The sequence below is a fragment of the Mustela putorius genome, unplaced genomic scaffold (genome assembly GCF_011764305.1).
Source record: "Mustela putorius furo isolate JIRA1106 unplaced genomic scaffold, ASM1176430v1.1 tig00537301_pilon_pilon_pilon, whole genome shotgun sequence".
Classification (NCBI taxonomy): domain Eukaryota; kingdom Metazoa; phylum Chordata; class Mammalia; order Carnivora; family Mustelidae; genus Mustela; species Mustela putorius.
In genome coordinates this window covers 1,590,158-1,611,524 of record NW_025422439.1, presented here as the reverse complement: position 1 = coordinate 1,611,524, position 21,367 = coordinate 1,590,158, and the positions used below count along the sequence as shown (strand labels likewise).

Sequence of the window (21,367 nt, the reverse complement as noted above, 5' to 3'; positions counted from 1 at the left end):
CAGCACGCAGGACCTGGCTGTTGACCTGCCTTCCCATTCCTGGTCTTTCCTTACTCCTCCTCCTGTGGGGGAGTTCCTCAGGTGGTGCCGGCAGGAACGGCATGGCTGCCGCAGTGGGGCGCTACGGGACACCTCCCTGTACGGGGTTGGGGGCTGGGGTGGGGAAGGAGCCATGGCTAGGATTCCAGAGACCTGGCCATGTGACCCGGGGTCTTTCAGTGCCTCTCTTGGGGCCTCAGATGCTGATATCTGCAGAAAGGGCCTTTGCTTAGTCTCCATCCTAGGGCCTTTTGAGGATCAGAGGGGTGCCCAAGATTAAGGATGCCTGGTAGAAAGGAGCTCTTGAAGGGAGGACTGGGACTGTGGCCCCCAAACCCCCTATCTGCCACATCCAGGCTTCTCGGGATACACGAAAGCCTCCTGATTTGAAGGTAAGCAGAACTTCAAACAGAGAAGCAAGAAAGAGGAAAGACGAAGGAAGAACTAGCTCTTGGTGGCTCCTTGAACCACCCTAGGCAGATACGGTCCCGAGAGCCACCTGCATGATAGAGTGCTCACCGAGATCGTGGCTCTGATCTTTGGTATCAAACAGCTGGACGCTGATGGTCTCTTGCTTCTGGTCCCCATAATAGGTGCCATCCGTCACCAGGTGGACGATGACAGCTGCGGCAACCATTGGCTGAGAAAAGTATGCCTGAAATGCAGAAGGCACAGGAGGGTCACTCATGCACTCAGGCCACCGGGCGGGGACTGCAAGAAGCATCTTCCATGCAGGGCCTGGGCCTTTCGGCATGGGTCCGTAATGGGAACAAGGAGGCCGTGAGGAACCCAGGCTCTGAAGTCAGAAACTGCTCCAACATTGCTCTGCACCTGCTGAGCTGTGTGATGGGGAAAGGCAGCTCTGCCTCTCTGGGCCTAAGTTCCCTCACTCCGAAGTGATATATTAAGTAAAAGAACTGGATCGCAGGGTGGCTGTGAGTCTCCAGTAAGATAATGGGAACAAAGGGTCTGGCATACCCTAAGACCACATAAAAAGGCATTATTATTATTATTTGTCCCTTCTCTATCCTAGCCTCTGTGCAAAGCATCAAGGAGACAAAGGTAAGGAAGACGTGGCCCTTGCCTTTCTGCAGACCATGGAGTTCAAAGTGGGTCAGTGATATGTAGATCAAAAGTCAGTACAATCCCTAATCCTTAGTCAGGAAGATGGACCCAATGACAGCGATACAATACCACGTGACAAGCGTCATCCGACAGACGACCGGACATGTACAGGACTAGAAGAGAGAGAACAGTCACTTCTCTGTGGGGATCAGTTAAGACTTCAAGGAGGAGAAGACAATCTTAAAAGGCCTTGAATGATGAACAGAAGGTTCCAGGCAGACAAAAGATATCCAAAGTCTTTGCCAAAACAAGAAGGATGAGGGGCATTCCATGCGCATCAAAGGGATTCTATTTCAGGGAGCCTCCTACTGCTAAGTGTTTTGTTCTCTGTCCTTACAATTAACACCCTCGGTGGGGAGACAAACCATCTTGCGAAAGGGTCACAGGAGCTGGTGCTTCCTGGGGCCCACTCCTGGAGATCCTGAGGCTTTGGCTTACCCGGAGCCAGAAAGTGGTCTGAGCCATCTGGGAGTATGGGTAGCTGAAGGTACAAGGGTACCAGGCATGCTGGGAAATGCCTTCACTGAGATCTATCACCTTGGTTCGACACACCTGGGGAGAGAGAAAGAAAAAAAACAAATGTTTTAGAGGATCTCCACAGCTAAACTAAATTCAATCAGATGCACCTTCCCTACCTACCTATTTTGTTCTGAGCACCACAGGAGAACACAGGGGTGCACAGACGGGAGTCTGCCCCAGGAGCCCACATTCTGCTGTAGCACAGGGAGCCCTTAACACCATGAAGGGCAGAACAGACAACATGTTTTGGCGGCAGAGGTGACAGAGAAATGCTCGTGGGGACAGATGCTGGAGGAGGTAACCTCTGAGCTGGATCCTGAAGAACAGAGCGGACACAGGGGAAGGGCAGTACAGTTGCAGGGAGCAGGAGCAAAGGCTCAGGGGAACGGAGAAGTCTAGAATGTGCTAAGCTGCCTGGTATTATTAGAGCTTGGGGAAGGTGGCAGAAAAGGCAGGATAAGGGGTGGGGTCTCACCGAGTGTTGAACTGCAAGCAGACCATTTTAGCACAGATCTGTGCATTGTGCTCAGAGCTGTATTAAGGACAGAGAAAAGACTCAGACAGGATGACCATATCCTCCAGAGACAGAATGTGTGTGTGTGCGTGTGTGTGTGTGTGTGTGCACATGCACGCGCACTGAGTCTATGTGTGCCTACTGTGTATCCAAATGTTATTCCGTCCTTCAGTTCATTCACTTATTCAAGTCCTATTGTTGGGAGACAGCATTTTGCAGAGCACTGTGGGACGAGATGGATGCCGAGGAACTTGCAGGGAACACTGAGCATAGATACCCATGGAGGCACGACACCAGCACGTACTACTGTAAATTGTACAGCAGAAAACAGAAAAGTTCTACAATGGAAAAGGTCAGAAGCAACTGGCTTGTTCTTGAGATTGGTCAGACCTTCCGCAGAAGGCCATTCGGCATTCGTGTTTTTCCTCTGACGTTGAATGTGGCCCCTCTTGTTACCCTCCCCTGTGGATCTGGGTCTCCCTATATCCTATACCTGGGCAGGTCTCCCTACACTCATCGGAGAAAGGCTGACCTAGCGACTCTAAGACTCTTGAAAGCTATTAAAAAAAAAAAAAACCCGAAAGATAATCTAATATCAATCCTAATAAACACATGTACATGTAAAACAAATTTAAAAAGAGGGGAAAAATATATATATATACAAGAATCAAGGCTACCTATTCCAGCCATATTTGTAGTAGCAAAAAATTGGGACTAGCTTACACGTTCATCTGCTGGGGAAGGGATGCATCAGGTAAGAAATATTCACGTGACAGATTTTCTATATAGCAAAAAACTCTTACGAGGCCTGAATTAGATTCATATATAGGGAGGACACTAGAAATATTTAATGTCAGGTCCAGTGTGGGACCCGGCCACTGAAAACAGAAGCCCTACTCCTGAGTTCAAGACCTCAATGGAGAGATTGTAAAAACTTAACACCAAGTAAAAACAAGACAGAGAAAGGAACCAGGTATAAATGGACAGGTACAATATGATGTCATTTATAAAAATCACACAAAGCAAGACCATATATCGCCCAGAGATTCCTATAGAGGAGTGCAGAGTGCAGATGAAACACAGAGTGGAAAAGTCATATATCAATTTCATTAGTCAAACTCAAGACAAAATACGTGATGCCTATGTTGTAATCTACAACTGCAATCTCAGTGCTTTTTTTTTTTTTTTTTTTTAATGAGCTCTTTTTTGTACTGGGGTGATTTTATATTTACAGGAAAGTTGCAAAAGTAACATGGAGTCCTGTACGTATGCTTCACCTGTGTCCCTTACTGTTAATATTTTCATCAATTCATTCTCGAAACCCCAGAGGAAGATGATTTGCTTAGTCAGCTTTGGAGAATCACAGATCAGTCATCCCAAAAGTTCTGTGGTGGCATGCTGGCCTCATTGAAGGAGAGCCTGGTTTACCTCTGACATCTGAATGTCAGATTAGGTCATAGGTTTTGAGGGATTCACAGCGTTCCCTGGAGGTGTCCGTTGTGAGTCAGGCTGTGAGATCTGCTTTGTTCTCTCTCTACTGCTTTACCTGTAGCATCTCCATTCACCTGTCTTAGATACCCAGCTGCCATGTAATGTTTACCTTAAGAAAAGAGCTTTACTGCATGAAGAACACTGAAAAGTATTGAAACCTATTTATTGCCAAAATTCCTCACCCTTCCCCGAGAAACCAGTGGGTTCTGAGCACACGGTATGAGTTTCCCGAATATCACAGGTAACCTCTTTAAGCACAAGAAGGGGCCAAGATTCAACCATCTCATTGGCCAGAAGCAGGTGAAGGCTTCTGCTATTCAAATCTCTAGAAGCCTAATACCAAGGAGAGTATGGGCAAAGCAGCCACTTTATTAGGCTGGAAGATGTCTTCCAGTTTATTTATTTTTCTACAAAACAACTGGGACAGAGCTCAGGCAGATCTGCCAGTGGATTGTGTTACATCTGACAACAGTGCGAGACTTTGCATAAACTCTCCATGGCATTTGAAACCCAGGCCAGCAACTGGACCTGTATCGTTCTGGAATTCTCTCCCCTGTATTCTGAGCTGCCTGATCCCAGCAGAGTGGGGTGGAGTGCATCTCTGGAGTGCTGGGGGCTGGGGAGGAGAGGGGAAGGGCAAGGGCTTATCTCTGCATCTAAAACATTCACGGTCAGAGAAGTCTAAGACATGAACAAAGCCCTCTTATTGCTTAAATACAATTTTCTCTTATCTCGTCGGCTCTATCAGCACTAGACAGGGTTTTAGAGGTACACACTGCTGTTATTTTATTCTCCTGTTTTCCTATTTAGATTGCGCTTGTTCCAAGCGGGCTGCGATCCTGACCAGGGACAGTCAGAGCAGATCAGAGAGGAACAAACAAAACCAGCTGAACCTTTGCCCAAAGCCCCAGTTGATCTTAAAACCATCTATGTTCCTGGGGGGAGGCTGGGGGTGGGGAGGGCGGGTTGCAGGGGAGAGCTGAAGGAAACGCTCACAAGCCTCTTGCTTTTATAGACCTTGCAGATTCTGCTCATTCAGCAGTCACTGACTGGGGGTATGTGGTGTGGTACGCCGGACTCCGCATCCCTGAGAGAAAGAGCTTTGCCCTTGGCCGCAAGATTGGTCACTAGGGATACAAGTGTGATCCCAAGGTGACTGATTCGATGGGCATGCTCTGTTTTCATCCACTCACTTCTTTGCACCTTCCAAGAAAAGCAAGTGTGATCGCATGAAGGATTACAGAGCAATTTAGATTTCCCTGAACACTGGTGGGGGAACAAGCAGGAAACTCACATCCCACACTCCTTGGGGCCTCAAGCTCCCCCAGCAGCCCCAGGAAGCAAGCTCCGTCTCACGCATCATCTCCATTCCTCCCGTCTTTCCAGTGTCGTTGGCTCCAGTGAGCTCCGTGTCTCTCCCAACCTCCCCCTCTTCCCAGTCAGCGCCTCTCAGACCCCACGTGAGTCATTCTTCTCTCCCCCACGATGATGCGTTAGGCACAGGTCCTTCTGATGATGCCGACAAACCCTTGCTGGACGCAGCAACCGTTTACCTTCTCTGCCATTCTGTGATCTGTCCCTTTGACTCATTCCACTTTGTACAACACATCTGGGGGCTCTAAAAACACGGACAGCCTCTAGACTTCAGCCTCCTCTAGACAGATGAAGACGGGGTTCCCCAGCTAGCACCTGCGTTGCGCACACGCATGCCCAGTGCAGCTTTACTGACAACAGCCGAGATGTGGAAACAAACTCAAGGTCCGTCGAGAGGCCAGGGGGTGAGCAAAACGGGATCTATCGACACAGTGGGATATCACTCAGCCTTCAAAACGAAAACCCTGTCATATGTGACGGTAAGGATGAACCCTGAGGACAGCAAGCCAAGGGAAATAAGACAGCCACAAAAGGACCAATATTATATTACTCCACTTCCATGGGGAATCTAAAGTAGTCAAATTCGCAGAATCAGTGAGTGGAATAGTGGTTGCCAAGGGCCGGGGGAGGGTGGGAAAGGTAGCTACTGATCAGCAGACATCAAGTTTCCAGTAAGCCAGAAGATGACGTTCCTGAAGTCTGCTGTAGCTGTAGTCAACACCAGCTTATTGTACACCCAGACGTGTGTTAAGGTAGGTCTCAGGGCACCTGGGTGGCTCAGTGAGTTAAGTCTGAGTCTCGATTTTGGGTCAGGTTAGGTTGTCATCTCAGGGTCCTGAGATCAAGACCCACATCAGGGTTCCCGCTCTGCAGGGAGTCTGCTTGGGATTCTCTCTTCCTCTCCCTCTCCCCCACTCCTTTTCTCTCTCTCTCCAAAATAAATGAAATCTTTAAAAAAACGGTAGATCTTTCAGCAGCTTCTTTTGTCACAGTAAAGCATGATACAGTAGTGTTTTGAAAGAGTAAAATCCTGATATTCATTGAACGAATGTGTACATTAGTAAAAGAAGTGATCCAGTTCAGGTGGGGGGAGAGAAAGTCACATAATGACGCTAGGCAAAGAGCAGATGTGGCTGGGATGGTGAGCATCCTCCCTTAGGTATTCTCAGGGCTGGAGGAAGGGTTACCCAGTATCTTCTTGATTACTTCAGAACCAGAGAACTCATTCCCCCTTATAGGCAATTCAATGGACTCTAGACAGCTCTTCCCAACAGCTAGGAGAAGATGTCTGGCTCTAATTCCTCCTACTTTTTCCTCTAAGCAACAATGTCTATAAGCTTTCTGATTTAGAGTTCCAGACTTAGAGGGACTGAAGAGTAATTTACTGAAACCATTACTTTTGCTGGGCTCAAGGAAGAGTGGGCTGTCTTGTATAACATAACACAGCAAGTAGGTAGCAAAACTGTTATTTAAATGCAGACTTTTCTTGGCTCCGAGAACTGATGCTTTTTCCTTACCTGTGCTCGGCACCCCCTCGATCCTACTTTTTTCATAAAAAGATTATTTATTTTAGTAAGCTCTATACCCAGTGTGGGTCTCAAACTCATGGGCCTGAGCTCAAGAGTTCCATGCTCTTCTGACTGAGCCAGCTGGGAGCCCCTCAATCCTACTTTTTTGTGTGTAGGACCACCTCCAGTGAGATGTCTCCCTCTTCCCCAAGCATGCATGGCAGAAAGAGCAGACAGGAATTGGGGTGCCCATGTCCCTCCTTTCTCCCAGAGAAGCCCAGCTCTAGGTCTTTGAGGAAGCTGAGCAGCCACTGTCCTCCAGTCCCATCTTAACACCTGCAGGACCTGGGGGTGGGGGGGAGGGCGGCGGTTAGAGACTGTGTTCCTGCTTGGTCTTTAACATGAATGCCTTAGACATCCCGTCATGTTCAGGGATGGGCTTACACTAAACACCCCCACAGGAAACAGGGGAGCTGGGTCAGTTCTGGCTACGTCACTTACTAGCTGGACCTCTCCCCCACCCTCGATTTCCCCATCTGTGAAATGCAGCGGTCGTATGGAATGGCCCTCAAGTAGCTTGAGGACGCCCACAGCCAGAGCATCCACCACGGGTCTCAAGGTCACAATATCATTTATCCCACAGTCAGCCTCTGAGAGCTTGGAATCATTGTCCCATTTTTCTGATGAGGAAACAAGGCACAGAGGCTTTAAATAACTCCTTTAAGGTCATCTACCCAGCCGTGCAGGACAGTCAGCAGCCAGACTCTGATCCCTCCGCCGCCATGTTCTGTGCGTTCTGTCACAATGGACCAGGGCTGGTGCTGGTCTCATTCAAACCTCCCCTTTGGCTGACGGAGAAGAAGGCACCAGCTACCACTGTCTTTGCCTCCTCTTGCTCTCCCTGCTCTACGGTCCTCAGACTTCACCTGCCAAAGCACAGAACTAAGCCCATGGCCCTGCTACTTACCATCCCCTCCATGCCACCACGGACCATGGGATGGGGAGTCTCCCGGACACAGCTTGCAAAGGCCTCTGGGAGCCGGTTTCCACCCTGTCACTACTTTCACTACCAGCCACTGCCCCGCCTCACCCCTCCCCACACAGCTGGTGGGTACCCCCACATGTGCACAGCGGGGCTCCCTTCTCCCCGGGAGACACTTTCTCTTGCAGGTCCTGGACTCCACCACCACGATGTCTGTGCCCGGACTTCCCCCCTGCCCCCCCGCCGCCACCTCCCTCCAAGGCACTGGCTGCCCGTTTTGTGAAATGTGACACACCCTTAGAAGCCGGTCTCAAATATCACCCCTCCTCTGAGAGACTCTGCTCCCCCCCTAGGCGGAATTAACTGCTCTCTGTTGTGTCCACACAGTCTTTATGTACCTCAGTTACAGCGCCCGTCAGGTTGGACAATGGTTGTTTAGAACCCAGTCTTTCCCTTGGAATTCTGAAGACTTCCAAGGTGAGAAGCGTGCGTTATTCAAGCTCCCATCAATCCTAGCTCCTGTCACCCGGCGGCAGAACACAGCAGGTGCCCCAAGACCAGGAGTCACAGCCAGAGCGGTGGCACCTAGAGGGTCCCTGTCCTAGGCTGGGTGCTTCGTTGAGGTCTCCGTGTGCACTAAATCATGCGGGCCTCAGGACAGCTCTGTCAGGGAGGTACTAGGATTATACCCATTTTATAGATAAGGACTTGAGGCTCCTGTCCTTTGCCTAAGGTCACACAGCTCATTAGTGGAACCAGGATTCAATTCTCAGGCTCAAACTCAGCCCACACTCTTAATGGTAGATGAAGGCCGCCTTGGAAAGGGCCGTCCGCCTGTCTCTCAGGACTGTCCGGGAGGATGGAGGTGGGATTTTGCCTGAACAGAAGCTGCTTCAGCAGCCCAGAGCAGGCCCCCTCAGGGCTGCCCCCAGGGCGGGTGATGGGTGGAAAGAGTCCTGGGTTGCCAAGCGAGAGTCTTGCCTGCTAGAACCGACCCCCCTGCTGACTTCCTCTGATACTCCTCCTTCCCGTGTGCAGGACAGAGGAAGATGAAGCCTTGAAAGGCTCTTCAGTTCTGACCATCTGCCAGCGTTTCACTCCCAGCCTTTTCCTGGTGAACGAGGCAGGAGAGAGTGTCGACTCTATCAAGAAGTGGGATTGTTCTGGAAGCCCCCAAGTCCACGCCTGGACCCCAGGCCTCTGGTCTCTGGAAGGCTAATTCCATAGCCACCTTTTCACAAACACCAGAGGGGTAACAGAAACATTTACTGTAGCCATTCCAGCAATGTGTTTTCTGTTTTCTTTTCTTTTCACGCATGTGACAAAGAGCAGCTCTTCCCCTCAAAGCCTTGAGATCGGATATTTGCGCTGGGGGCATCCTCAGCGATCTGCTTCTGGCCATCACATCTGATAGATGAGGAACTGGGCCCACTGGGGATGGTAGAGACAGGCCGTAAGCCCCTGTGGGATGGGCCAGGATGTCTGGCGGTGACTGGGGTGGCATGGGCTGACAGACACAGTGGCCTCGGTGGCCCCAGGACTCGGGGGCTCCCATCCACTCCACGCACCACCTGCCACCCCATCTAGCACCCGCCTCCAAACCCCTCCTTTGCCAAAGACTGCTTTCAATTAGAGGAGTTAACGATGTCTTGCTTTCAAAGGGTTTTTTAAATCCAGTTTATCTTCCACCCACACACGTCGTACACAAAGGCGGGGAGACAGAGGGAGGGGGGGCGGGAGTTCTGGTATTTTCCCACACAGGGGAGATGCCATGAGGTTTCTATTGAATTTCGTTTTCACAGATCTCCCTGCCCTCTTGTCAGTCACAGGAGGGAGGGAGCGCTCTTCAAGTCTCTGGCCCGTCCTCTCCAATTTCCTCTTTCAACCCAAAGGGACCTGGGAATGGGTCTCACAGAAAAAAAGAGGAAAAGGAATGGGGAGGGGGAGTGTGGGGGAGCACGCTGATACTAATGATACCCATAAACGTGCAGGGCACGCACACGCCTGCGCACACACACATGCACACACACACACACCCCAGGGAGAGTTTCCAAGCTTGCAGATCCAATGCAGATCCAATGCCAAAGTATTTCCCCAAGAGCTGCAAGGTTGTAAGAGGGACAGGCAGGACTCCTTGAGACGAAGACGCTGGGAGGGCAACCCAGTTGGGAGACCATGGGTCAAGCCTCGGAGACCACAAGCGAGGGGCCAGATGCAATAAAGTCACCCCTGTGAAGCTGGCGTGGCTCTCCCTTCCAGAACAGGGTGCTCCCTCCTCAGTGCTCCGCTAGGGAAGGGAAAGGGCACCTACTCTCACAGACAGCCCACAGTACTGGTGCTGACCAGGTATCATCTCACCATAATTAGGAGGAATAAGCAGTTTTTGTCCCCATTTTAGAGGTAAGAAGTCTAAGGTTTAGAAGGCACTGGGACTTCCTCACAGCTTAAGAGTCAAAGCCAAGTGGTCCTTCTTACCCCATGGGTGGAGACTCTCCAGTAGCTTCTCGTCACCCCTCTTGTGGTTTCCTGTCTGTCCATCTGTCTCCATGCTTACGCATCAAGGGCAGTGCCCGCATCCGATTTCTCTCTCCCCTTCACCAGTGTCTAGTGCAGGTCGCCAGCTGTGGCTCAGCAATGCTGCCACATTGAACTAAGGGTGGCTTATCCAAGGCCAGACTTGTGGTTCAGGGTTGACATATTTGATCCAAAAGACCAGGGTGTGGACATGAGAATGCCACGTGGTAGAGAGAAGGCCCCAGGAGACCTTGGATTCATTTGTAAGCACCGAAAGTTTGGACCCGTCCATCACCAGGCTCCCATGCGCTTGATGGACAACAAAATAAGTGATGGGAGTAGTCACTGGTATTCGCAGTGGTTCTTCCCATTACTTTCATGCCCACCAGCATCTGTCCAAGTCCATTATTTCGCTTAGGTCTTACAACCACCCTCTGAGGAAGGTATTAACATTACCTCTACTTCCTCGATGAGAAACAGGCTGGTCGCTCATGGGGAGGACGTGGGTCCTCAAGATCACTGGAACAGTTGAGGCACACATCAGTGTTGCCTCCCAAGCCCTTGCTCAGGACAGACATCATTAATTAAGCGGTGCACACTGCTCCTCTGAGTATAGACCTCAGAATCCATCTTAATAAAACACTGTGACAAGCCACTCACTATCGGTCAGGAATGGCCCAGGAGAGGAACCTATTTGCAATCCTTGAACTTGGCTGTTAGCTCACTGAGGGCAAGCATGGGGACTTGCTTCTGATCTCTTCGGTATCAAGAGCGATGAAAAGCCAAAAGTCAGCACTCAAGCCAAGACTAGTTGAATACAAGAATGAATTACCAACAATAACAATGTTACTGGTCTTCTACTACATACAGGCATCCCCTGCTTTTCCAAAGTTCATCTTGCACCCCTTTGCATGAACGAAAGGCCTAAATTAGTACCCATTTTTGCTAATTGAAAGAAATCGAAGGATTTCTGCTTTAATGAAAGAAGGCAAAAAGCAAAAACAGCATTCAATGTTTGTTTGTGGCAAGTCCTGCAGAGGCAGCGTGTACCCCAAGCAGCAAGAGGCACCCCGCTCACGGCTTCCCCAGAACTACACTCAGCATCTCCGTATCAGGCCACCAGCGCTCCCTGATCCGTGCCTGTGAGCATCTGTGCTTGATCTCAACTTATTTAGTGCCTTCATTAGGTATCAGAAAAGCCAAAGAGAGATTATTTTTTGGGTCTGGGAACACTCAAAAATTCTGTCCTATAAATTAACAGCATTTGCTCCTTTGCTTGATGCCATATAGCTTAAGAAAGATGTCATGAGAGAACCCTGTCGGAGGTTCTCACATTCTAACAAGTGTTTCACGTGCCTGGTCTTAGTCGATGCATATACAGACACTGGAAACCCAGATGTGGAGATTTGCCTGGCTGTGGAGTCCTGGAGTACCCCCGCCCCACCCCGGGATTCTCCTCACTCCTATGTCTGTCTTCATCTTCTCCCTGTGCCTCTCATTCCTAACTGACGCCCTGAACACACAGCACTTTAAGGACAACTGAGGTTTGAAAGACAGACAGACAGATACACACACACCACCAACCTCCACGCCGACCTCTTTTTTACACACTTAATAGCACTGAGAAAAGACAGAGATAGAAACAGAGAGACGCAGAAAGAGACACAGAGAGGAAGAAAAGCCGAGCTTTCTCATAGTGACCATTAGAAACAATTATCACTTTTCCCAGGCCTCCAAAACAGCCTTCCCCTTTGATGCCTGCCTTCTAGAGATAGAGAGGAGGGGGAGAAATGGACTGCCTTTCTTTCAATTTTGAGACTTATTATTTGGCATGGACAGACAATCAAGCAAAGACGTATTTCCTGTGTACAAGGGCAGGTGTGCAGAGCGGAGAGATGCCTACTTCCTTGTACCCAGCTGCGGACCTCAGGGCCCCCACCCAGGAGACACTTCTAGATAAGATCACTTGGCATTTGATGCCCTCCAGCCATGGGGCTCTGTCTTGGGGTGATGAGCCTCTCAATGCCCCCGAGGTCTGTCCCTAACACATTAAGTATTCCACACTCTACCAGGGTCTAAGATCTTCAGGCCTACACCTCCCCACATGTCCAAAATCCTGAGGTTTGGGGTCCTAACCCTTGGCCCAATCCAAATGACCACCGAGAAGCAGCCAGGCTTTGGAGCGGAACAGATGAAGGAGCTCACTGAAGATGTCGGTGTCCTGAAGCACATTAACACTTTTGCAGTGAAACTACATGTCTTGGAGGAGAAATGGTTCACGATCAATTCTATGGTTCTAGGGGACACCGACTGGATGCCCTAACCTTCTTTTAAAGGTGAAGTGTACTCAAGAGACCTGAGAAAGCATCTGGGAGAGGTGGCAGGGCCAAGCTGAAACCAGCAACCACATGCGTGCAGACCTAAGGATGCGTGCATCCTTGGGAGGCTGGCATCTCCGCCCTCGCTCACTCTACAGATACGGAGCCTGCCAAAGCCACACCTGTCGAGGCCGGTGAGGTCCAGGCTGGACACCCGCCGGCCCCAGTTACTCCACATCTATCTCCGGTGGGACAGGGGAGGACACGGAGGGCTCCAGAGCACAGACGTCGATCAGGAGGCACTGAGGGCGATGGCCCAGCTGCGTTCACCTCTGTTAAACTCAGCCTGTGTCACCGGGCAGGGGAAAATCCCGTTCACCCGCTTCCAGGTGCAGCCAAGGGAGACATCATCAGCACAGCAGCAATGATCATTCTGAATGCTGACACTGGTCACCGGTTCGTACAGAGTGAGGGGCCGGTTCACACCATCCCACTCGGAGGGGTGGGTGGCATCTCCCCACCTCGCACACAGGGGAGCCAGGCGTTAGGCCGTGCCCCTCGCTGGAGCCCAGACAGCCGTTCTGAGGAGGCACTGGGCAGGGGCTCGAGCTTCTCCAGCCAGTAAATCCTCTAACAAGGGAGAGTGATTAGTGTCGGATGTGGCGGTCGGCTTTTGTGCTGCTGACAGCTCCTCCCTTGAAAGGCCTGGCTGGGCTCATTTCACACGGGCCCTCCGTAGGCCTGCCCCCGGCTCCCTAATTATGCCATTCGCCAGTCACCCAGGCCCGCCTCTGAACTCCTGACCCAGCAGTGAAAGACTTGGGATCTCATTACTAATCTCTTAAGCCACCTAGTCTTCCAAAATACATCCATTTAACTTGGAGGCCAAGGCTTTGGGGGTGGGAGCCCGGGAGAGGGAAAGCCCAGCACCGGGACTTCTCATGACATGGCCCACGTCCCCCTTCCTGACGCCCGCGGCCCAAGCCCCGGGGCGGCTGTCCTGACTGTCCTGTCCAGCTCGGCCCAGGGCAGGCCTCGCGGAGGGTCAGCGGCTGGGCTTTAGGGACCGGGAAGCCTTTGGAAGGGGGAAGGGCATCAGGCCCACCTGTTTGTAATTTCAGGGGTGTGGGTAGGGGATGAGGCCTCTGTTTGTTTTAATTATTATTATTGTTGTTGAGAAGGGAGGGGGGGAAAATGAGCAGAAACTGCTAACATCTGGAGGCTGCTGTCCAGCTTACGTGATCTCCCCGCACAGAGGAGGGACACGGGATCCCCAACCAGATGGTCCGTGGGTGACTTCACAGCCCAGTAAGATGCTGACGGGGTTGGGAGAGGGCGTGCTGGGACCTTCTGGAAATTCTTAAGGGTGAGAGGCAGGGGTTTAAGGGCTCCCAGAAATCTCTTTCCTTTAGGGAGACTCAGATTTTTTTTCAAGCCAAACCTCGAATTTTTCTATTTCTCTCTCCATTCGTCCGTTGATTCATTCATTCATTCACTTATTCCATTTATATTTATATGTACGTTCCTTATTCACCTTGGTCTACAGGGTGGAAATGGATCCCAGATGTAAAAGACCATAAAGGTAAAGCTCCTTCTCACAAGGAGCCCCCTGTGGGGGGAGCGGGGAGGTAAAAGGCTCTAGAAGCACCAGAGAGCAGCGTGGTTGGATCTGGGTTCGAGGTATGTTCAGGCTGAGGGAGGGGCACAGAGAAAAAGGATGCCAGGGCAATCTGCCTGAGGGCCAGGTCTGAGCCGCCAACTCTTAACATCACCTGGGCTCTGGAGAGCGGAGGCCGGAGAAGAGAAGAGAGAAGGGAGAGAACGGGCCAGAGCTGAGCCACGACAACCCTGGCTTCCCAGATGATGTCAACAGCAGAGGCATGAAGGACAAAGCTTGAGATGCAGATCTCTTGCTGCAAGCACAGTTCTGAGCACATGGCTTTTTAAAAACACGCTGTTATCTTTTTGAGTTGCTAAACCTCCTTCTCTCTCTCTCTCTCTTTTCAGCATTTGTACTGAGAGCCACTCATGCAATTTCATGAATTCTAGATCAGGATCTATAAAAGCAGGGTAGACTCCGGATCAGATCAAAGGGCACTGTGAACTTCAACCGAAGCATTCCTTCAACCCGAGATCAGAACACAGAGATGCTGCCGGCGGAAAGATGAAAATCTTGAGACACTGCTGACTCTAGACAGGAATCCAGAAACACCACGATTTCTATTTCAGAGCCCAGTGGTAGCGCCAGTTCTGGAGAAGCACACTGAGCACTAAAACCCTTCCAGCGCTAGCCCAGAATACTGAGCTGCTGTGACTCTAGAGCGCGCCCAGGCAATGCTGTCTGCTCTAAATCAGGCATCTGGAAACCACTTGCGGAGAATCAGACATTAAAGCCGAAGAACACAACTCCAGTTAGAGTCCCTCCAGTCTTTTACACTGGCTCTAGAGTGGAGAACACAGCCAGCTCTGGAGCTAACCCCCGGGACACGGAAGGCTCCATCATTCAGCTCCGAGTCGCACGGACCCAAGCTGTGCGTCTTAGGTGTCCCGTACACCTCTTCTTGCTCTGTTTCTGGGAGTCCTGAGACATTCACGGGTTAACCAGAAAAGTGCTGACTACATCCAAGCTAGCTGAACAGTGGTTATAATGGCCGTTTTAACCACACAGGCCAATTCACGAAAGGTCAGAGGAGTGATTTTTCACTTAAAAACATCTGTGGTTGAAAGAACCAGACTTTCTCGAGTTCATAAAACTAGGGGTTTCCAGGTTGTCCCTTTTTGTTTTTCCTCACGTTCCCCATTCCTTTCTCCTCTTCTCCAGCTTTCCCAAAGAAGATCTGTGTGTTCCAAGTTGCATCTACCAAGATGTCCGAGTCACGTGCCCTGCAGGGAACCCTCCCACCTGGTGCCAAGATGGCCACGCCAAGTGCACTGTCCTTGGGGTCTCACTGCCATGCTCAGGATTCCCTCATCCCTTCCTAGAACCCTGGAGAGCCAGGGCTGGAAACTGGGGAGGGATTGGCTCCCATGTCTTTGCTTTGGAAGAGCAGGAAGTGCTCTTTACCCAGGCAGCCTCAAACTTGATTTCTCCTAGAAAGAGGCCCCAAAGGATGTGGGGCATTGACTTATGCAAGGAACAAGAGGACAAGGATTGCTTTAGCCTTTTAACAGTGGCCTGCTGAGCCTGAAGTGCAAAGAAGGGCTTTCATTCTCAAGGACAAGGGCAGCATTGCTCTCCAGCCTGTCCCTCCAGATTTCAGAGACAGGGCTAGTGACTGTGACATGTAATCTGGGGCCTTTGCCCACCAAATGCCCCATGGGCATGGCTGACTTACATGTCCAGCACATCACGGGCAGATTCTGCTGAGGGACACAGACCTTACAGAGTGATGCTTCCGCCCCCGGGGGTGCCCTTGGCCGAGGCAACACACATCTGCAGGAAAGCAGGGTGTCGAAGCAGCAGCACGATCTGGGACCCACAATGTGAACTCTTTGATCATCCCTCCACCTGCCACGTCGCCGAACCTTCCACTGAGCAGCGGAAGTCACACACATTTTAAGGTCAAAGGGATGTGGGCTGGGACCTCAGCTGCTGGCCCATGCTGACAGGATGACCTTGAATCCTTTGGGAAGGTCACACTTCTCCACTGCAAAATGAGATGCCGGAACCTCCTCTGGAGAGAGGTCAGGCTGGGGCCCAGGATGTGCTTTCAGGACCCCTTTTCCCCGACTCACACGATGGCATGCACCTTGTCTGCCATGGAGGGGACAAAGAAGGGGACTTAAGAAGGCCCTGCTTACTCTGGTCATCCACCGCATGTATCAGGGGGACTCTGCCCTGCTCCACAAGGGAATCACTTACAGACACTGATTTGTACATTCAAGCCAATCAGACATCGCTCAGCAGACATTGTTTCCAATGGCCTCATTCAATGAAGTCAGAAGCACCCTCTGAGTTCTCCCCAGGCAGGAAACCCTATGGTCAGCACAGAAAATCCCTAAATGTTAAAAGATAGAGCCCAAATCCTTAGCCACTCACAGGGCATTTGGTATGAAAAGGTGTGGACGCAGGAAACGCAAAGTAGAAGGCAGCTTGCGCTGTAGGTCACTGGATGGTTCCAAAAGGGCTATGTGTTATCAGGAGGGTTAAGACTGCACATGGGTGGGTGGTCAGAGGGGGCCATATGGCCAGGTGCCATTTGAGCTGGACCTTGAAGGACAGTTCAGCCTCCAAGTGGTGGACAGTTGCATGACGGTTCCTTTGGGCAGGAGAAATGGAAACCCCAAGACCCGCCCGGGGGCTGCCAGTCACTCGTTCTACCTGGGGTGCACCCGTCCAGCAGTGAGTGGTGCAGAGGGTCTGACAAGGACCATGTATGGCCCTGCCTGCTCAGGCCTTTGGATGTTAAGGAAGTAGGAAGACACACAGGTGAGAAAGCTTGGCAGGTGAGAGACCACAGGGATCCATGTTTATGGTGAATGATGTACACTAAGGGCCAAATTTCTCCATTGAAGATATATGCACACTTAAAAGAATTTAAGACACTTTCACAAAAAAGATTAACGTGTCCTAGGTCATTCTGGAAAAGAGAAATACTATCTTTAAACAATTGATTGGAAAGGTGGTGTGGACCCTGAAGGAACTGGATTGGCCCCTGTCCCACCACGTGTGAACCTCTGCTTCGGCTTCTGTGGAATGGGAATGTGGTTCCTACTACCCAGGTTGGCTAAAAAGAGGTAAATGCAATGACTGAACTGAACAGATTTAGGTGGCAGTTACTGTAGGTCAAGCATTGCTCCAACTGTATTATCTGTGCTGTTTTCTGGAATTACAATTACTGCTTACTGTCCCCAATGCACAGATGAGAAGGCTGAGTAACCCCCCTGAGACCTTCCTGTAAGTGTCAGCTCTGGGAAGGGACAGACTCTAGATCAGCTCTGTCCAACAGGTAGCCTACTACCCCCATAGGGCTACTTCAGTGGAAATTAAATGAAACGAACAGGTGCTCGGTTTTGCAAGCCACGTTTCAGCAGGCGGCTAGAGGTTAGGCTGTTGGACAGTGCATTTACAGAACACTTCTACTCACTGGAAGTTCCTCTGGACAGCTGCTCTAAAGCCTGGACTCCTAACAGTTCTGCCTTCTCTGGGACGTCAAGGCCCTGCCCCGAGCTCCCTGACACCTGCCAGTTTCTCTGCTTGCTCGCACTGCACGGGACTGGTATTCTTTCCCCAGACTCCTTGCTCCCAGGCAGCACCACAGACCTGGAGGGACATCACTTAGGCAGCACTCACATTCCTGAAAGCTGTATCCTGCCAGCAGACCAGCTCTCTCACCACACTGCTGTATCCCAGGCCCAGGCTGGAGAGAAATGCAGATACAAGCCAAGCGTGCCCGTTCACCAACAGCATAGATGAGTCCAGTGTGGGCAAGGGCCCCGGGGAGGGCAGGACCCCAGGAAATCTCTGCGGGACTGGCCTGGCACGAAAGCATGCCTCTCGGCAGGGGCACCTCTCCCAAGCCCAAAGGAGCCCGTCCCTCCCTTGAAAGGATTGTGTGTAAGTGCACTTAGGACCTCTTGGGACTTGGATTTGGTGGAAACATCAGGGGAGTTTGAAGAGAACCAGGGCTGGGGAGGAAGAGAGGGTGGAAGGGCCTTTTCTGGGTCTAGGTCTATAGATAACCCGCCCAGGCGACTTTACGAAGTAAGGCTGGTGGGTTGGGGTGGGAGCAGGGGGCTTGCAACACAAACACAAACAAAAACAAATCCCAGTGCGGAGCCAAACCTCAGCTTTCCTCGGAACCCCATCCTTTGGGCCTGGCTTGAGAAAGTTTACTTTCAGACATAGGCAAATGAGCATGTGGTTTTGGGGACAGAATTCAATACCGCCAAAGCAGCGGGCTCAGCAAGCCGGACTGGCTCTCGCTTCCTCAGTGCACTGCAACCCCGGAGAGTGAACGCTGTTTACATTTTTTACGTGTTTCTTGGGTACAGAACATGAAACTAAATTACACAGCAAAGGCCATGCTGGCTACACGCCGGTGCCCCCACTTAAAACAGAAACAATTAAAAAAAAAAAAAAAAGGGAAGAGAAGAAAGAAAAGAAAATGAACAGCAGGAATGGAGAAGGTCCTCAGGGGTCCTGAGTGAATGCCAGGGACGGAAGGAAGGAGTCTGGGCCTGATTCTGAGTGGGGAAAGAAGATGTGGAGACCCAATGAGGCGCGAGCAGGGCAAGCTTGGGGGAAGACAAAAAGAATCTTCCTAGAGGGGCAGTGGGCTAGATTGGCAGGGCCAGAGCGGCTCTCCCCGGAGAACCGGTGCAAGCAGCCCTAAACCACAGAGTTGTGCTTGTTCTTGGGCTCCGAGTCAGGAGGCCACTAGCAGGCAAGAAATAAGGACTCATTCCCCAAACCGGGCCCCCTATGTTCCACGTGGCACCGTCCCGGCTGGTGAGGACGTGGCTAGTGTGTGCCTGCAAGGGCTGGGCACGGACCCTGCTCTGTGCACGGCTCTCCGTGGCCAGCTGCCTTTGTCCGTGGGCCACAGCACCCTGCTGACCTCCGTTCTGCCCGATTTCAGATTTCAGGATTCCTGTCCTTTCTTCCACGTAGGCTGCTCAAGGGCGGGGCTGAAGTTCACGGGTTTGTCTCCACCTCCACCCACGGCTGAACACAATGCTTCGGACGTTGTAGGTGGGCAACACACCCCTCCCGATTTTCAGTCCGAAGAGCAGAATCGTTTCATAGCACACAGGGGCTTGAGAGGTTTAGGGGAAGTTGCTTAAGCAAAGTCAAATCTTTGTTAAGTGGAGTAAGACCGAGAGACTCAAAGTCTCTCTCTCCTTGTGCCCCAAAGAGTGTGCTTAAAAAAGATAATAATAATAAAGACCAAACTTGGTTGTTCCTAATTGGATGCATCAACCACTGAAACTTCATTGACAGAAAGAAGCATTTCATTAGGAAATCTTTCAGCTGATCTTGGAAGGAAACACCACAGTTCGGGATCCACGGTCACTCTTGACAGGCACCTGTCGTGTCTGTATTATTACTCCTCGTTCATGGGGAGGAAGCTGGGGAGAAGCCAAGAGAACCGGCTTGCCCAAAGTGAGGGGACCGGTAGGCGGTGGGCCCCGGAGCTGGAAATCCCATGAAACTGACCCGAAATTTCACCTTGTTTTCCTTGAAGACTCTCCTCATCCAAAGTTTTTCAGGGTCAGTCATGATGCCTGGCATTTCTTAAGTTCGAATAAATACCAACAGAGAGAAGGAGTGAGGAGGGAGGGGAAGAGAGTCTGGTGGTGGACCCGTCTGCCGGGATCGTGAGTAATTCTGCTGCCTTCAAGTCCCTGCCAGGCCGAGGCTGCCATGAGAAACTCGGGGCGGTCACAGCGACCAGCCCAGGAGCTCCGTTCTGATGCAGGCACTGTTTCTTATTCTCCTGGAGGGGATTCTGGTGCCCCACATCAATGGGCCAGGCTGTAACGAGCCACGGGACTTTCTGTTCTGTCTCCTTAGATGACTTGCACATGTGCTCTTGAAAAATTATTCATAAACCACCGGGAGAAAGCACATCCCATCGGTATTTGGGGAAACTGCTTGGAATCTTCTCTGAAATGTCAGTGTGTTCCTTCCGCTGGTCCTCCTCCTGCCACCACGGGCAGAGGCCATCGCATTTCACCAGCGAGAAGACAGGCACGCTTTGGTGAAGGTACGTGCTAGGAAAGGAGAACTCTTGGAAGTGACCTCCCCGCTGGGGGTGAGTGCCAGAATTTCCCTCTGTGCTTTGCAAATCAGATCATCTGAGGAGCTCTGGAAACTGCTGGTCCTGGTTGGGGGCGGGGAGGGGGTGCGGGGAGGGCTGTTTCAGTGGAGGGCCCATAGGGTGGTATATGGAAAGGTAGAGGGAAGGGGGAGGAGGGCCATGGGTGAGCTGCTTCAGCTCTCCCCAAGCCTCAGTTTCTTCATTGCGAAAGGGAGGGGAAACCTCTCAGTTTGACCATGTGCTTTAAAGCCCCAGGACAGGGTCTCGCACACGGGAGGTGTCCGGCAGAGGTCTCTCCTCTTCCTCAAACAGACATCTGATTCTGTTAGCTCCATGCTTCTCGCCTCTGAAAACCTCCCCCCTGCACTTAAGATAACATCTAAAATCCAAGCATCGGAAGGATGTCCCTGCACACCATTATAAGCACATTTCTCAGCGTTCCTTCTATTTCTTATTGGTTTGCTGGGTGTCTGTCTGTCTCCACCTCCTTCCAGTGTCAATCTCCTGACCCCCCCCCACCCTCCCTATACTGCATCATAAGTGCTCGTGCAGATCCGTTACTCTTGTGTTCAGAGAACCCAATGGTTATCTGCTCTCTGCTCTGAACGTGAGGATAGCGAATGCACAGAGAAATGCCCCCTGCTTCCTGGCTTGGACTTGGTGGCCACTGAGGAGAGCTCTTACTCTGTGATTCTCTTATTGAGCTGCTGGGTTTCCTGCATAGAGCGCAGGGCTTGCAACACGCCTGGGAACAACCCTGGAAACTGAGCAAAATTACCTCTTCCATCCACAGCTGTCCTCTTTGTGCCTTTCTTCTTGCTTGCACCTACAACCTAGAAATAACTAGGCATAGACCTGAGAAATCTTTTTTACACTTTGGGGTCAGCAACTTAGGACATGTCCTAGAGCCACCCCCCATAGTTTCGTAAACACATTTTAAATGACCTTCTGGAGAGAGCAATGCTTCACCTAAGAGGATGAGTGTCTACATGCGGAGTCTACACCACATGGCAGAAACAGTGGGTGGTCTGCACAGCAGGCTAGAAATGGTGGCTAGCAATACGGGTATTGGTGCAGCAAATTCCATATTCTGGGTGTTCCTTGAATGCACACTATGTATGAAAAGATGCAGAAGACATCGGTTCTCCCGGCTGCTTCTCCAGGGTCGCTCGTGGCAGCAGGCAGGAGTGGCTCCGTCCTGCACCTGAGCTCGTACGACA

The 21,367-nt window shown here is 51.2% G+C and overlaps 1 protein-coding gene across 1 annotated transcript in view; it reads right to left on the bottom strand.

Moving 5' to 3' along the window:
• The window catches only part of PAPPA (pappalysin 1), a 234,524-nt gene that overhangs the window by 64,780 nt on the left and 148,377 nt on the right, over positions 1 to 21,367 (bottom strand). Inside the window, exons 11-12 of the mRNA XM_004774071.2 lie at positions 1,603 to 1,716; positions 559 to 694 (exon numbers count right to left, since the gene is read on the bottom strand). Coding sequence (XP_004774128.2) covers positions 559 to 694; positions 1,603 to 1,716 — 250 coding nt within the window. The remainder of the gene's footprint in view (positions 1 to 558; positions 695 to 1,602; positions 1,717 to 21,367) is intronic.